This window comes from Aspergillus candidus (genome assembly GCF_002847045.1).
Source record: "Aspergillus candidus strain CBS 102.13 unplaced genomic scaffold BDW47scaffold_53, whole genome shotgun sequence".
Lineage (NCBI taxonomy): Eukaryota > Fungi > Ascomycota > Eurotiomycetes > Eurotiales > Aspergillaceae > Aspergillus > Aspergillus candidus.
In genome coordinates this window covers 104641-120649 of record NW_020194058.1, presented here as the reverse complement: position 1 = coordinate 120649, position 16009 = coordinate 104641, and the positions used below count along the sequence as shown (strand labels likewise).

Genomic DNA, 16009 nt, shown 5'->3' with positions numbered 1-16009 from the left:
AGAGTCATGTCATTTCGAGAAAATCCTGAGTTGAAATCAGGTATACCAGACCCCCAGAGAACTGCTTTTATTCCAGATTTGATGGGTCAAAGTCAGAAGGCAGTGCTTCCAACTGGGAAAGAAACGGCATAAAAGGCCAGTATGAACTAGCACAGGTATCATTAGCCCATAGATCCCCATCGGGTCCGTCAAAACGCGGCGCGTCGATGGCTGATTCGGACATCAAGTCCACAGGAGGAAACTGTTGCTCCCTATGGGTCCCGGGCTGTGCAGGATTCCACTCCTGATCCAAAAAATTCTCCCCGGCATTGTTCATAGGTGGCAGATCTTTATTCAACTGGTGGGCCTCATGGGCAGTGGTCGCTTGACTTTGGGGTAAAGGGTGTTGTTGACGAACTTGAGAGCTGTCATTCGGCATTGCCCTGACTGGGGTCATGGCGTGCGCATCATGTCCTAAATCTGTCTTCTGGGAGTATCCCTCGGGTAGCAGGCATCGTCTGCTTTTTTCCAGAAGACGGACGGATTTTTCCGCAATGCTGCTCACGCCTTTGTAGCGCGAGATGCACCGTAAGAAAAGATCCCAGCTAGCCGAAAGCTCGCCACACAACGCCATATCGTTGAGGGTGGATAGTTGCGCCATTAATAATGTGCTGCCACATGTATGCAGATCTAAATCTCGTCAACACGGGCGACTGGGGCGATGGTCCCAGCACTTACAGCTTATATTATACCACCAGGCCACCAAGTTCCCCTTGTTGATTTGGGTGTCGAGAAGCTTGACTAGGATATGTGCTGAAGACGCACATTGTGTTGCTATGTCTGAGAGCATCAAGTCTTGAACCCGTGTCTCCATCGAATTCTTCTTAGCCAATGGCGGGGGATGTTGTTGTTTTTGAAACAAAAGATCCAAGGCAGGACGTAATATCAGGACTCGCACATGTAGAAATCTATAATGGATCAGATGCTACCAAGGAAGATAATGTTGGTGTAAATACCTTGCGTAAAGCCGTTTGGCCTGAGCGGAAAAGTCGACCTGCGGAGCCGCTTTTTCGGGAATTCCATACTGCTCCGCTGAGCTAGTACCTTCAGAGGAAGAGTCATACTGTAGGAAAGAGGGCAAAGCTTCACGCCATTCCATGATCCTGGATTCCAGACTTAACAGTGACTGGATATCCGGGCCTCTGTCCGACGAATCTTGAAGCTCCTCCCGGTCCAACACTTGCTTGAGTATGTCGTAGAGTCTAATTGTTTGGATGTAGGACTCCAGCAAGCTTGGACAACCTGTCGGCTGAACGTTCCAAGTTCCCATTTCTTCGGAGAGGCGATTATCATCTATTGCTTTGGGTAACCTAACAGCCTCTCCATCATTGGAAATCATCAATTGCCGCCCAAAGGACATGGAGATTTCTCTACATCACGATTTTTAGCATAGGAATACGTCGTACGCAGCTGGGCCCTTACCTGTCTAATAAAACACATCCGTACCAAACTCGCACCCTCATCTCGCAGTCAAGTTGGGTTGCATGACGAGAAAACAACCCCTTGCGTCGAGCCTCACAAAGTCTCAGCTGCAGTCCCATGTTTTGCGCCATTCGAATTGTGAGGCCAGTGATATTCCAGCATTTTGAGAATCTTTCGGTGCTCTGAAGGTAGAACCCCATGAGGAGGCCCAGCTGGACGAGTTCAATCCCCACCTCATAATCCAGGGTACCCAAAAGATCAATATCCTGGGCCAGTCGGAAGTAATCGTCCGCTCGATAGGTGTTTTGCTCTGGAGTTCCAGTTTCGAACAAGGAGGCCAACGCAAATACAGCGTATACCATCCCAGGAAATGTTTTCCCTTTGCTTTTCTGTTTGCATAATCCGGGGCAATTGACACCGCTGATCGCGGATGTCCTCGTCGTGAACTGCCACAAATACTCATATTGCTTCCTGAACGTTTGCTCGTGAAGGGTCGGGTACATTCTGTTAACCCGGGCAAAGTACAACGCGACTAGATCATCCGCATTTCTTCGCAGCGGTAAATGCCACCGCGAGGCGCCTAGTATTTGGTCACAGGAGCATCCTGTGGCACCGATGCGAGTAGGGCCACTGGTCGTTGCACTTGTTGGCCAGCCCGAATTGGCATGTGCGCTGTTCTGGCCACTCCTAGAGTCAATGGCTTGATCAATCGGTTTCATCAACTTCTCCACGCTACAGGGTTCTAAAACTCTGGAATTGTAGTCGTTCGGGCTTCTCGGCGTAGAGAAAATATCAGATTGTGTCTGGATATGAGATGCACCAGCTCTTAGAGACACTTGCTCTTGGGGGAAGGAAGGGAGAACAGGTCGAAAGGTCGCTTCTGGTGACTGCAGGGGCTGAACATCTTCGACATCACCGGCCTCGATCCCCGGACCAGGATGTCGACTTGATGCGGCGATGGAAGCATCATTGCGAGAAAGTCTATCAAACCCCGGGGCCGAATGGTCCTCTTTTTCAAACTCCTCTAAACGAGTTCGTAAAGAATGGATCATACTAGGTACCCAGTTATTCTCTATCTAGGAAAGATAAAAATAAAAGCTTCGATTGGTATCTACCTACCTGTCCCGCCATGCTTTCGCCTGGATTTCGGAGGCATATACACACACGGATGCGCGCTTAACGCACCCGCCACACGCTGGCGTGGCACCATCACATCGTCTCTTGCGTGCGCGACACTCCTCACAGGCCAAGGTAGCACGGTGACGAACAATCTTTTTCTTGGGAGTTGCAGGCCGGGTATCAACTTCCTCGGTACATTTGCGCTTAGTAGTGCTCATAGCGGCAGAGTGAATCTAGAGATGCGGAGAAAAGGCAGGGGAGAGTCACTAGTTTGTTAGTTACGTTAGGTGGTTGCAAACAAGGATGGGTCGTTTTTCTGGCTGTGTCAGCCAGAATGGTTTAGTAAACGATTTTAGCGCCATTGGTCACCTGGTCCTAGAATCTTATATCTTTGATCAAGATATTTTATTAAAAAATTGTGATTGTTATAATATGATTAATGTAATCTACTAATTCACTAATTTACGAACTAGAGAAAAGGACTATGGCTTGCATGCTATATATATTGATATATATATCATGTACACTATGTTTCGCGCGCATTTCAGAACTTCAAAAAAAATATATATATATAAACATGTATCTGTCTAAATTATATGCTATAGTGCTCTGCTTGATTGAAAAGTAAAGAGAACACATACATATACTACTAGCAACCTTGTGTATCGCGTGATGTATAGGTATAGTAAGATTGATGCATTCTAACCGAGTGTGAGCCTAAATAAAGTTTAGGTTATGTATTAGACAAGCATGTAAGCAGATATGAACTAGGCCGGCTGGCCCAATGGCAAGGCGCTTGACTACGAATCAAGAGATTGCAGGTTCGACCCCTGCGTCGGTCAATCTTTTTGTCTTTATTTTTTTTTCATCTCCAGATGCTTGCCCTCTCAACGGTCCCGGATGGTATGCATTCAGGATTCTTTTTTTTGTTCTTCTCTAGTCATGTTACCACTTGCATACTTTCGCTGTAGACTAGTTGGAAACAATCCCGTTTAGCCTCTCCAACACTATCGCTACGGTTAATGCCATGTTACTCATAGATTCAATCCGAGTACACTGGGCTGTTGTGGCTCTCAAATATCCCAGACTATATCATTAACTCCCTCCGCACAACCACCTAATTAGTTAGGGCTTCGTTTTTGTGGCCTTGCACACTTTCCTGCGTCTAAGGTAATCTGCTAGTTAGCTAAAAGGCAAATTCCGTGCCAAGCACCTACCCAAACCACGGAATTAAAAGCATCGGTGTCGAACTACCAGAGTTATCTATGGATACATACAGGCCTCAATTCACCTAGGCCATGCCCGGCTACAGACTCTACCGAGCATATGAAAGTCAAACAGCACTTCACTACAAACTCTCAATCTTATACGACGAGTATTGAATTTTGTATAAACCAAGCAACCAACCTTTAAACTTTTTTTAAAAAAATTAAAAATTAAATAAACTTTCAAGACGCACTGACATTAAGATATCCATCCCTTGCAGCCTGTGGCGTCCGGGGAAGGGCACGAGCATTTACAGTGTATAGTATACAAAATTCATATAGGAAAAAATACAAAAAGAACTGACCGACGCAGGGGTCGAACCTGCAATCTCTTGATTCGTAGTCAAGCGCCTTGCCATTGGGCCAGCCGGCCTTGATTGTTGAGTATGTATTGCAGAGTTTGATATAGAATTAAGAACGGGTTCGTGCGGGTAGGTGTGTGGTGGGGTTAGGTTAGTCGGAATCAGGCGAGTATGTGGAACGGGTGCTGGCCAATAATGGAGGTGCACGTGATTCATAGCGGACCGACATTCTGGTCGGTGATCTGGTAGCGTGAAATGGGAAGGAACTGTGTAGGTGAATTATGCATGGAAGGGATGGAAAAGGGGGATATCGCTGATGAGATAAATGACTGCTATTAAGTGAAAGTGAAAACAAGTTGTTAATATGTGTCAGGTGATGGATCTAAGCCAAAAGAAGCCATTGGGTTTGGTAGCCTTGGCCCCCAGGCTGCCTAGCCAAGATGCAGAGCGGCCCCAGTACTTACCATGCCGTGTATTGTTGATATAGATGGTCTAGACTTCCTAAATGCTGATTTACTATTGAGAAACATTACATGTATGACAATGAACATGGCAACAAGGTAGGCATCGATTATGCAGATAGTAGACAATTTTATAAAGCAAAAAAAACTACATAGTAGACCGACGCCACAAGTTGCAAGAGCTACCAGCGGTTATATAAAGGTTGCCGTAGGTTGCAGCCGGTTGCAGCCGGTTGTGGTACAGTTATAAATGATCACAAACTATTCATAACTATATGAGAATCATATGAGAGGGTTATTTGGCGGGAGCAAAACCTCCGGCAACCACTCCATAACTGCTAGCAACTGTCCACAACCATCTACAACCAGTATTCAATTGCACAATCTTGAAATCACTCTCTGAAACTATGTACACAGTAGAGATAGAAACGAAATGTTGAAACTGTTCTGATATCGCCAAAAGACAGGCTATTTTGTAGCGGTGAGCTACAACACTCACCTATCATTCGAGTATGCGTAGATTTTAAATAAATGCATCTCAGAAGTTATTTGCCTTCCACACAATTCTAGAGCATGTAACAGAATCAATAGGCGATATCCAAGATAAAGATAAAAAAGATACAAAAAAGATTGACCGACGCAGGGGTCGAACCTGCAATCTCTTGATTCGTAGTCAAGCGCCTTGCCATTGGGCCAGCCGGCCGATGATTGGTTGAAGGTACAATCGGGGCAAGGAACTATAAGCCTGAATAAAATTGTATAGATATAACTAGCTTTTAGGAAATACATCCTACCCTGCATGTGCGAGATCTAGCCTACTGTACTACAGGTGTACCGCATGTGCTAAGTCGGTAGTTACATACGGAGTATAATGTATCCGGCAAACGCTGTTTAATTCTCATCACTCTACATGTTTACCTGCAGTAAAGCTTACATGGTTGCATTGTGGCACTGCAGCACTTGATAATATTGGGTTGACTTTGTGCGTACTAGCTTAATAGGATGCGTGATCAATAGACTATGCTTCATTATAGACTTGAGTTGATTTCACGGTGACGAGGTCTAGACGTGGAATATGATTTAGCGTGTTGAAGTGATACGCATCAGACTGTAGTGTAACATCATCCTGAGGGTGAAATATCTCCATAAACCGTGGTTTGATTGTGATTGTAAATGCACCCCAGAGAAGGAATAATACCCTAATACAAGACAAATTCGGTAGTAAATGTGCCTACAATGTCTACGGTAGACCGACTTAGATTCCAGACCCATGATCAATACTCATTGAGCACACTTGTATATACAGTCTACCGCAGTCTGTACAATACACAACCTTCACGCCTCGGGTTCACCACGCTTCCCCCTCCAACCATGCCCCCAGACATAAACCGCCCATAATAATGGCGACACAACCACCCAGATCCCCGAAATGAGCGTTGCCATCCAGCCGAACCCGATCGCTCCTTCCAGCGGTAACGCCGCGGCCGCGACACCCGCGCCGCATGTGAAGCGCAAGAAGTTCATCGCAGCCGTAGCTGTGGCCGGCCGCTGCGCATTGATGTCAATGTTCAGTAGGTTCAGCGTGTTGCTGGTGCCCGTCATTGTGTTCCCCATTAGGAAGAGCAGCGAAAGCGGTGCGGCAATGTGCACTTCGCGCTGGATCACCCAGCCGTAGGCTGCCAGGAGCACGGTCGATAGGTATGCGAGTGGCAAGGCGAGCTGCAGCCGTGCTTGCTCGAGTGGAATGCGCGCCAGCTGCTCTGCGCACTGGTGGTTCTTTTGGATGGTGATGCCTGCGGTGTGGGCGTGGCGCGCAAAGTTCCAGTCTGCGAGATTGCCTACTGTCCACCGGGAGAAGGTACTGCCTAGGACGTAAGGTAGATAGGCGAGGCCGATTTCGAGGGAGTTGAAGCCGTAGGTTCGTTCGTAGAGGGCCGGGATGCTGCTTGTGATTGCTGTGAAGCCGCAGTAGAGGGCGGTGTTGTATAGGATGATGAAGCAGGACTCCAGGTTGAAGAGGATTTTGAGGGCGTCGAGCACGCTAGGCCGTCGCTTGAATGTGGTGAGCGTCGTCTCTTCGACTTTCTCGGGGGTGTGGGCCGTCCGCGGACGGATGATGGCGAAGAGGCTTCTGTTGTAGGGCGCGGGAGGGATGCTGCCGTTACCCACGAGGGCGCGGCAGGTCTCCCGCAGGAAGCAGATGACCAAGATGGCGAGCAGAGCAGCGAAGATGGCTAGGAGCCAGAAGATGCTCCGCCACCCCAGGAACTTGGTGAGTACGCCGCCGACGATGGGACCAACCGCACTGCCGATGTTGGGTCCCAGTGTGATGTATGCGAGGTATTTGCCGCGTTCGGCCCGTGTGATCACGTCTGCGACTGCGGCAGCTGCGACCACGGCGATGTTGCTTGTGCTGAAGCTTTGGAGACAACGGAGACTGACGAGTACAGGGAAACTGGCCTGAAGGGCGAGGGCGATATTGACGCAGGCGAAGGCGACGAGGCAGCCGATGAGGATGAGACGCCGGCCATTCTGATCGGAGAAGCCTGCTGTCAAGAGGGGGACAATTCCTAGGATGATCTGCGATGTTGGCACTTTTTTCTTGTTTCTCCGCACTTTATTTATTTTACTACCGATTTTTCGCCTTCTTTTTTTACCCCTATTTGTCAATGTAAAATGGAAGGGGGTTATACTAGATAGAACGTGATAGTCAGATTGATGTGACTTTCAGAGACACTCAGCTCGCGCGCCAGTGGCCCCAAAGCTGGATAATAGATCGTAGCCGTTACTGGCCCCAGAAAGTTGACGGTCGATACGACTGCAATAAGAAAGCGTTTTTCTCTCTCAGAAAGAACGGTATATGGGGATTTGAGCTCGTCTGCAGAGGATTCGTCGGTAGAGGAGACTTCAACAGACTTGCTTCGGATCTCAGTGTTTTGTTTAACTTTCTGGTATGCTTCCAAATCGATCACATCTGGGCAAGAGGCATCACGACGGTTATAAGATTCCATTGTATGTTGTACAGCGGCAGCATATTGGGTATGGTGGCGATCAATCAAATAAAGTAGCAGACACGAGGGGAGCGAAGATAAATAAACCTGAGATCTTTGAAATTTCACCGCTGGGTCTCGAGCTCATTCTGCAGACTGCGAGGGGCCGCCTGTCTAGGTCGAAGTATGGAGATCTGGCTTACGAAAGGATCGCCCCTGTGAGAGCGCGAGTCATTGGCGGTGTGAGCATTGTTCAAATCGCCGTATCGGTTACAATTCATCAATTCTCTTAATTTGGGGCGCGAGAAATGGGGGAGATGGTTCCGCTGTGTCGCGTGGATGATTGTACCGGATTCTAGGTTTAGGGCTTGGAGGTGTGTCGACCACGTCAACATGTTACACTCCGCCTTGTATATAACATCGGCTTTATTAGTTTGATTGTGTCAAAGAGTTTGTTTAAGAGGGACCAAAGTTAATCGAAATAATCAAACTTACTTTCACGGATGCTTGGAGGCGTGTGAGTCAATCTTGTGAAGGGAGGGCGATCTTTGGCTTCTGGGTCTTTCAACTATCCTGGATATTGGCCTTGTCAACAGGCAACAGATCAATCACCCACCTTATTAGGAAGGATTCTCAGGAATTGAGAACGGAAGAAGGATTCGTTCGCTTAATAATGCTTTGGACGATCACCGGTCCACTTACTGGTGTCCCTGTCTAAGCATGGGAGGAAATATCACAGGCCGGGTGCTGTGATAGATAAATAAGTACATGGGCTTTCAGGCAGGCATGCCTGTAAGGAGATCTCATTAGGCCATTTGAGAAAGGAGGAACACTTGAGTATCACCAAAAATCAGGAATAAAAGAGAAAAGTATAGCTATAAGCCTATGGAATGAGGTGGGTAGCCCTCAGAGAGTGATTATTATCAGCAGGTGATCAGCATAGCAGTGAGTTTAGCTAAGTTTTTGTCTAAGGCCAGATTGAAAGCAGGAGCATGATAATTTTGACTGTACATCCAGCAAGTTTGGATATTGGTCCCTATACATAGGTCGTATTTGGCACTTTTCTTGGGTAATCCATCTTGTCAAGATTTCCATTAAGGAGCGAGCGCATCTCACTGTCTAGTATTCTGGATGCCAAGCTAACCTTTACGGAATTAGGGCTACGAGACGGAAATTATATAGACTGGATCATAACTACTAACATAGGGGACAAGGGCCACCCATAAGGTGGTCCATATCCAATCTATGTCCCTATATCTTATTGACAAGCAGGGACGAGTAGATGAATCACTCTTCTCATGTAAGCAAATATAGTGTGCCTAAGGCCGCCAATAGAGGGACGAAGTCTGCAAAAGCCCATGGATGGAATATCAATGAAAATACATGAATGGGCGCTTGAATTTGGTTGAGTTTATGATTATGCTCAGTACATGCTCTATAATGTTCTTGTTACCTGCTCAACAGGCTTGTATGCGTGTGCCTGGGCTATCTAGCCAACTCAAGGACCGGTCGTAGATTTGCTTTACCTTCTACTGTTCTATTGGACCATTGGAAATTGTGAGATAGAAGGCTTGAACGCTCCAGTAAAGTACAATCTGAGTTTAAAGTGCTGCAAAGCTACGGTAATCAAAGGCATGCCAGTGGCAAGGATGCCGCTCTGAAGTATGCTTGCTATCTCTGTCGAAAAGCCTCTGAGCAGATTAAAAGGGATCTAAATGTTAGATCATACGGTTTCAACGGAATCCAGTGAAGAAATATTAGCTGGGAAAAGCAATAGCATTATCTTGGCTAGACCAGTATTGTAGCAAATGCCAGATTTTCGTCTGATATCACGTAGATGGTGTCCTTTTGCGCCCACTTTTCAGCGTCATAGGTCCCAAACCGGCTAGATATAAGAATAAGGTATTTTGTAAAGTGCAAAATTCACGAGTACATTAGTTTCATATAGTGCCAGTCTTGTTAATTTTGCCTAATAGCCCGTGTGAATTTGAGGCCCTAATCCCCCAATTTCGGCCATATGTGCCTCAGGCATTGTAAGGGTACGGCCGCGACCTCAAATGTAAACAGACGTCATAGGATTGAGTAAAAATGGTTGACAGGGAAAGTACGATGGTGGGTATGACGCTTGAGATAATGGGCCCTCGAGCAGGCTGATAACGGGGCTTCCTGCAAGACAAGGGGTATAGCTGATCGATAGAAGCGGCATGGAGCTTGGAAGAAGACTTAGAAGAGCTGTAGATGAAATGAGCCCAATATTATCTGATCCGGGATGCTTAAAATAAGTGATAAGAGGCTGAGTTCTCTAGATTCTATAGGCTGCTAGCTTGGTAGGTATGGAATTGATGCAGGCATCTTATATCGCCTTGCGACACTGTATGCGTTAGGGCTAGAGCTTCGTGAGCAAATATTGCGCTTTTAGATACAACAGACTCGTTCCCGCGGACAATACAGTCTCTTTGCAGTCTCCTCCTAGAAACTTGCACGAAACACATACATATATCAGAGGGAAGCTGCTATTCGGTCTTCATGTCAAATCTCGAGTACAATCGTCACTTAGGGCTATTTTTCACCCTCAAACATCCTGATATCAAGACTGCTTCGACTACTGCTCTTCCACATCAGTATAGCCCTCACGTCATATGAAGCCGTACCTGCCTTTCGAGTGACCGTCCTTCTGTCTGAAGTTATGCGTACCTTCCACATCTTCGACGAACCGTTCCTTCTTCATGGAACAAGTCTCATACCAGTACAAATAGACCCCCCCGTTCGATTCCCTCTTGATCTTCTCTTCTTCCCTTTTCTCCCCAACGCATTACGCTTCGTCAACCAGTGACCCTTTACAAGGAACCACAATACCAAGCCTTTTGACGTTTACCTTCCTTCCTTCCTCTCGTCGCCACCAATGATTCATCATTGTGGCATTCCCCGACCGGAGCACCAGGCCTCTGGTTGCGCGGTCCGGTCATACAATCGTTATTATGCCAGACCGGCCGCCTACCTGGAGTTCCTGATGACTTCACCCTCCTTCTTGTCGGCCACCACCCCGGTCGACGTCCATTCTTTTCCGGCGCCTTTGCGCCAGTCTGTCTCTCCTCTGGCCGCCGCGGCTGCTGCCGCCCCGGCCCCAGTCGCACCCATCGACTGCCTCCCTCCGGCGCCTTTGCGCCTGCCTGTCTCTACCGCCTCGCCCTCCCGACTCCCGGTGCGTCGACACCGGCCTGTCATTTCTTCGGGAGCCTCCTCCCCGTCCCTCCTTCCGGTGCCTCGGCGCCTTCCAGTCTCTATCTCGTCCTCCCCTCCGGCCATGCCTCACCGCGCGCAGGTGACGCAGGCCAGCCGCCAACGCCGCCGGGACCCCGTCCCCCACACTCTTTCGCGGATCCGCCGTGACCGCCGCCCTCAGCCTCCCACCGGGGGAGGCTGCCACTCGTTAATCCCCGGCCGCCAGCCATTCGTTCCACCACACCGGGTGGTAGGGCCTCTTCGGCCTATCCTTGGCGCCAGCGCGGGCGTCAAGCCGAAGAGGTGTGTCCACTTCGGTGAGGTTTCGGTCGTCGAAATCGACCGGTGGGTTGATACCCGCATCCATATATTTAGCGGGTGGTAAGTTTTGGAGTTGGGTCAGGATTTCCTCGTCTCTCGTTAAAGCACCCCCTCCACATCACCCTGCATATGCACCTTCGTTTGTACCCCTCTTAGACCTTCGGGTCAGCCACTCGTTGGTTTTCCTTTGTCAGCTTGTTGTTGCCTGGGGGGTGGCCGCTATGGGTGGATAGTGGCCATACTCCCGGGCCGGCTAACCTGGCCACAGGCCCGGAGTCGTGTGTGATGTCCTGCCGTGGTATTGGTGGTGCCATCAGTTGCAATTATGGGTGAGTTGATCGGTGCCTTGCCGGATGATGTCGACTTGACTAACACACCATGCGCAGAGGACGCCGCGCTTCAGAGGTTGGCCCAGAACGTAATGACGCACGGGTGTACGCACCTTTAAGTCGTAGTCCTTTGGCCGGAAGCACCGACGACGCCGTCGACGTCTCACGCGGAGACCGAGGTGGGGGTTTTTGTGGATGGGGGTTCGGGGGAGTCGCACGCTGCGGCGTGAGTGGATTCGAGGTTGTCATGCTGGCGCAACCATGAAGGGTTGCTGGTAGGTCTCACGCATTGCATGCCTTCTGGCTGATCTGTGTTAATTGACTTGCAGGTGCCGTGGGTGGTCGTGGGAGATTGGGGAGGATTTCTTTTGTTTGGGTTTGGGTTTGTTTGCGTTGCTTTTTTGTCTTTCTTTTGGCCGGGGGAATAAAAAACGAAAAGAAAGTGGGAAAAAAACAAAAAAACAAATAAAATACTTATCAAAAAATTGTTTTGGGATATTGGGTGTTGGGACTGGCCATCCCCGGCGTTTTTGGAGTCTGGGAGGCTTTTTTTTTTTTTTTTTTTTTGATCATTTTTTGGTCTTTTTTTTGGGGTTTTTTGGAGGATTTATTACTACCGGCATATCACTACCGGCTTATTACTATGGGGGCTATCACTACAGGTCACCGCCGTCACCACGGTCACTACGGTCACTACAGTCATTAAAGCCACTACCAGGCTTATCACTATGGGGAATTATCACTATCTCAGTCTGTCATTACAGGGTCTATCACTGTGGGGTTTATCACTATCGAGGTCATTACTATCCGGCCCCTTATTACTATGATTTCCTGTATATAGTTGAACATCCAGTTATTTTTCTGGTCATACTTGGCAATACTTAGAGAGAGAATATTGTAGGATAAGTTGTATAGTATAGAGGCCAGTGGGAATGTCTGTTTTGGTGAGCGTCGAACATGAAAGATGAAAAGCACGAGATTGCATTAGGGGACTTAGGGCTATGGTGAGCACGGGATGGAAGTCAACGGATTTACACCAAGGGACGTACATGAGCAGGCATTTATAGAACAGACTATATCAGAATTGAATATTCATAAGCTAATAATAATCATCATAATCATTAATTTTGGTAGAGACCCCCCAGACTGTACTGCTAGACCGTCCCAGCCGCCAAAACATACCCACCATCCACCACAATCGTCTGTCCATTCAGATACTGATTAGCCGTCGTGAACAGCACCGCACCCGCCATATCCTCATCCTTCCCCGGCCGGCCCGCAGGCACCTTCCCTTCATACTTCTCCTTGGGAATGCTACTCTTCTGAAGATCATCACTCTCCCCAGCCGTCATCTCCGACGGAAACACACCCGGCGCAATGCCATTCACACGGATCTTTAGCCCCGAAGACGCAACCTCATGTGCCAGCATACGCGTCAAATGCACCGTCGCACCCTTGCTCGCATTATACGGGAAATGATGCTGCGCGACCTTGACGATGCCCGAGATGGACGACACATTGACAACCGTACTGGACCAGCCGTGCTCGCGTTCCGTGCCCTTCTGCAGCAGGGGCAGGAACGCCGCCGTCACGAAGTACAGCTGTGAGACGTTCGTGCGGTACAGGCTCTCCCACTCTTCGAAGCTGGTTTTGTTGAACAGTTCGCTGCTGAGCTCCTCTGCGGAGGTGAGCTCGGTGTTTTGGGTCGCCGAGGAGATTCCAGCGTTGTTGATTAGGATGTGGAGGGCGGGTTCCTTTGCGGAGATTTCTTGGACGAGTGCCTCGATTGAGGGTTTTGATGTTATGTCTGCTGCGAGCGGGATGATTTGCCCCGGGATGTCTTTTGAGTAGAGTGAGGCGACTCGCTCGAGCTTCTCTTCAGTGCGGCCCGTTATGTAGACTTTGGCGCCGTTGACGGCGAGGGCTTGGGTGGCCATTAGGCCGATGCCGGAGCCGCCGCCTGTTACGAGAGCGACTGTTTGGTGATATTAGTATTTGCTAGTTTACTTTTGTATGTATGAAATATATGTGTGGTGGACATACCTTTGTCCTTGACGTTGAAGACATTCTCAAGCGAGAAGCGCTGGTTCTGCTGCTGGGCGGACATCTTGGTCGAGTTTGTGCGCGTCTGCTGGATGGGGGCTGCTGTTTGCAAGGGTAGTGGTAGTGATGGTCGGTTTAGAATGCTCTTAGGAACAGCAATGGCTCTCAATGAAGGACGGAAGGAGCAGAACTTCCTAACGTTATATGGGGAGAATAGCTTCGATTGGAGGGGTCGCATTTTGTCTGCTTTTATGTGCCGGAGCGTTCTGTCTTCTATAGGATGGTGTTGGGCGGGGTGTCATAGCTATCTCATGGTTGTACAATGCTGGTCTACGTCATGTATGTCACGTCATACCAAGGGGATAAGCTCTGGAGAAGGAATGGTAAGGCTTAGATTCAAGATCCTGACTTGTTTCGTGCTGGTTTCGGTGGTGCTGCTATGCATGACGTCAAAGGGCTGTCATCCTTGTTGATATAACATATGGTTGTGTTGGGAGCACCGCCCACTCATCGTGTCAGGTCAAATTGTTAAACAGAGATTTGTTTTTTCAAGGGGTATTGTGGCTTGAGTGAATTGATCACTTATAGTCAAATACTTATGGTGTGCATAGCTATCTATTTGAACTGCCTGCTCGACAAGCTTGACTCCTTTGGATTGACGATTTGGTTGCACCCGTTTATGTAGGATGTTATACTTGCTTGCCAGTCTCGACGGGATATTCGTTTGCAAGACTTGACTATTGTTGTCCGAGGACAGTTTGATCGATGGCTTCGACCGTCCAAACAGATGGTCGGACATTACGAACTATATATATTCAGGAGCCTCATGTTATCTCAATACTGGTAATTGATTAGGGCTGGTACAATACTTAGCTGAATCAAGTGGATGTACTGATGTATATTCGCCCATTAAACAGCTATAGCAATAACAAGAATCTATATGTCCAAATCTTTAAATAAATAATCTATAATTTTGGATCAATATCAAGAATGTACAGTGATGGGGAATATTAGGTAACTAAGGTCGTCGTCATAAGCTTTTCCTGACCCGCTAGTTCTCCCACCCAAAACCCATCATCAATCATCCAACACCACCAACTTCAAACAACTCTATTACAACAAACAACAAGAGCAACAACAACAACATGTCCTCCCACAAACCCACCGTGAGAAACTCCCTCCCCGCCACCCACGCAGCCTCCACCGCATCCGCCCCCAAACCCAAACCCACCAACAACGCCTCTCGCGCGCCCGCAAAACCCTCCACCTCCCAGGGCCCAAACCAAACCTCCTCCGACCCCCGCCACCTAGCCATCGCCCTCCACCACGCCCACCGCATCCAATCCCAGAAAGACACAGAAGCCCTCATCCTAGACCACATCCTCGACCTCATCACCCTCCCCTCCTCCCCCACCGCCGACCCAGCCGCCCCCTCCCCCACAGACGCCCACGCCCTCAAATCAGCCCTCGTCCCCTTCCAACCCTCCGACTACGACAACCTCATCCAAGAGCGCAACATCGAAGGCCACTGCGGCTACCCGCTCTGTCCCCGCCCCCACCGCACCGAAAATGCCTCCAGCACCGGCGCAAACGGCAGCTACCGCATCACGTGGGGCGCGAAAGGAAGCGGCCCCGGCGGCCGAGGCCGGTCTATGAATATCGTGCCGCGCGAGTCGCTGGAGAAATGGTGCTCGGATGATTGTGCCGAGCGGGCGCTTTATATTCGCGTTCAGCTTGCTGCGGAGCCCGTTTGGGAGAGGCGCGCGGCGGATGTTGCGGGTGGTCAGGAGATTCTTTTGTTGGAGGAGGGTCGGGCTGCGCAGTCGGGTCAGGTTAACGGCAAGGGCAAGGGGAGGAGTACGGATAATCCCCCGTCTGTGCGTAATGTGACGGGCCAGTTGGAGAATCTTTCTATGGATGTTGACTCTGTCGGGCGTGAACCGGCTGATGTCGCGGGGGATATGGCGCGGTTGTCGGTGAGGGATGAGGGCCGCGCGGCTCGTGCGCTGGCGATGGAGAGGGGTGATTCTGTGGAGGGAACTTGGGGAGATGGGAGGGTTGGGGTGTGCGTTCGCGAGAATGATTTGGGGGGTGCAGCTGCTGTTGCGCCGAGGATGGGGCCTGGGGATGATCGTGGGGGTTCGATTGAGGGGTATGTGCCTGCTCCGTGATGGTATCCTGTATGGATTTGATCTTTGATGAGCTGCCGTGTTTTGTGGGTTGCTTTTCTGTGCCTTTTCTATTTGTGGAGGAATGGGTAATAGGAAGGTTTGCATATTGGTTGGGTTTTGGGAAGGTTGGTGTGGCGTTTTATTTTGATACTGTATATATGATACCCGGGTCTATGGAGAGTCGAGATTTTTACAATTGCATGGATTGGTGATGCATAGATGAAGTCAAGTTAAAGTTATCATTTCATTTACAGCAAGACGAAAGTGCTTTACATCAAAGATAGCGGGGGAAAAAGAGAAGAAAAAAAAAAGAAAAAGGTGAAGG

General features: G+C 49.0%; 6 protein-coding genes and 3 non-coding genes across 9 annotated transcripts; 3 read left to right on the top strand and 6 right to left on the bottom strand.

Moving 5' to 3' along the window:
* Positions 1–67: 67 nt before the first annotated feature.
* Positions 68–2846, bottom strand: BDW47DRAFT_133899 (transcription factor domain-containing protein; the record flags this gene model as incomplete). Its single annotated transcript, XM_024817958.1, has 5 exons — positions 2581–2846; positions 1462–2514; positions 996–1409; positions 718–947; positions 68–669 (listed from the first exon to the last, which is right to left on the bottom strand). The coding sequence occupies exons 1-5, from the start codon at positions 2796–2798 to the stop codon at positions 68–70; spliced, it is 2517 nt and encodes an 838-aa protein (XP_024669008.1). The 5' UTR covers positions 2799–2846.
* Positions 2847–3350: 504 nt separating this feature from the next.
* On the top strand, positions 3351–3422 carry BDW47DRAFT_t127. Its single transcript has one exon. It is a non-coding gene; the product is annotated as a tRNA-Arg (tRNA).
* A 657-nt stretch (positions 3423–4079) lies between these two features.
* On the bottom strand, positions 4080–4428 carry BDW47DRAFT_111220 (uncharacterized protein). The gene has a single exon (XM_024813907.1). It carries the CDS (start codon positions 4361–4363, stop codon positions 4097–4099), a length of 267 nt encoding a protein of 88 aa, XP_024669007.1. The 5' UTR covers positions 4364–4428; the 3' UTR covers positions 4080–4096.
* BDW47DRAFT_t126 lies at positions 4147–4218 on the bottom strand. Its single transcript has one exon. It is a non-coding gene; the product is annotated as a tRNA-Arg (tRNA).
* An 811-nt stretch (positions 4429–5239) lies between the features above and the next one.
* BDW47DRAFT_t125 lies at positions 5240–5311 on the bottom strand. Its single transcript has one exon. It is a non-coding gene; the product is annotated as a tRNA-Arg (tRNA).
* Positions 5312–5538: 227 nt separating this feature from the next.
* BDW47DRAFT_119912 (putative MFS multidrug transporter) lies at positions 5539–7619 on the bottom strand (the record flags this gene model as incomplete). The annotated part of the gene is made up of 5 exons (XM_024815414.1): positions 5539–5567; positions 5709–5807; position 5901; positions 6025–7188; positions 7302–7619. The coding sequence occupies 5 exons, from the start codon at positions 7617–7619 to the stop codon at positions 5539–5541; spliced, it is 1611 nt and encodes a 536-aa protein (XP_024669006.1).
* Positions 7620–10500: 2881 nt separating this feature from the next.
* BDW47DRAFT_119911 (uncharacterized protein) lies at positions 10501–11205 on the top strand (the record flags this gene model as incomplete). Its single annotated transcript, XM_024815413.1, has 1 exon — positions 10501–11205. The coding sequence occupies one exon, from the start codon at positions 10501–10503 to the stop codon at positions 11203–11205; it is 705 nt and encodes a 234-aa protein (XP_024669005.1).
* Positions 11206–12520: 1315 nt separating this feature from the next.
* On the bottom strand, positions 12521–13841 carry BDW47DRAFT_111219 (SDR family NAD(P)-dependent oxidoreductase). The gene is made up of 2 exons (XM_024813906.1): positions 13514–13841; positions 12521–13445 (listed from the first exon to the last, which is right to left on the bottom strand). The coding sequence occupies exons 1-2, from the start codon at positions 13749–13751 to the stop codon at positions 12625–12627; spliced, it is 1059 nt and encodes a 352-aa protein (XP_024669004.1). The 5' UTR covers positions 13752–13841; the 3' UTR covers positions 12521–12624.
* A 758-nt stretch (positions 13842–14599) lies between these two features.
* On the top strand, positions 14600–16007 carry BDW47DRAFT_133897 (Rtr1/RPAP2 family protein phosphatase). Its single transcript, XM_024817957.1, has one exon. The coding sequence runs from the start codon at positions 14659–14661 to the stop codon at positions 15682–15684; it is 1026 nt and encodes a 341-aa protein (XP_024669003.1). The 5' UTR covers positions 14600–14658; the 3' UTR covers positions 15685–16007.
* The last annotated feature ends 2 nt before the right edge of the window (positions 16008–16009 follow it).

Coding starts and splice junctions, on each gene's coding strand:
- BDW47DRAFT_111220 (XM_024813907.1), bottom strand. CDS start 4,363: ATGAATCACGTGCACCTCCATTATTGGCCAGCACCCGTTCCACATACT.
- BDW47DRAFT_111219 (XM_024813906.1), bottom strand. CDS start 13,751: ATGCGACCCCTCCAATCGAAGCTATTCTCCCCATATAACGTTAGGAAG. Junction 13,446..13,513: donor CTTCAACGTCAAGGACAAAG/GTATGTCCACCA, acceptor ATCACCAAACAG/TCGCTCTCGTAACAGGCGGC.
- BDW47DRAFT_133897 (XM_024817957.1), top strand. CDS start 14,659: ATGTCCTCCCACAAACCCACCGTGAGAAACTCCCTCCCCGCCACCCAC.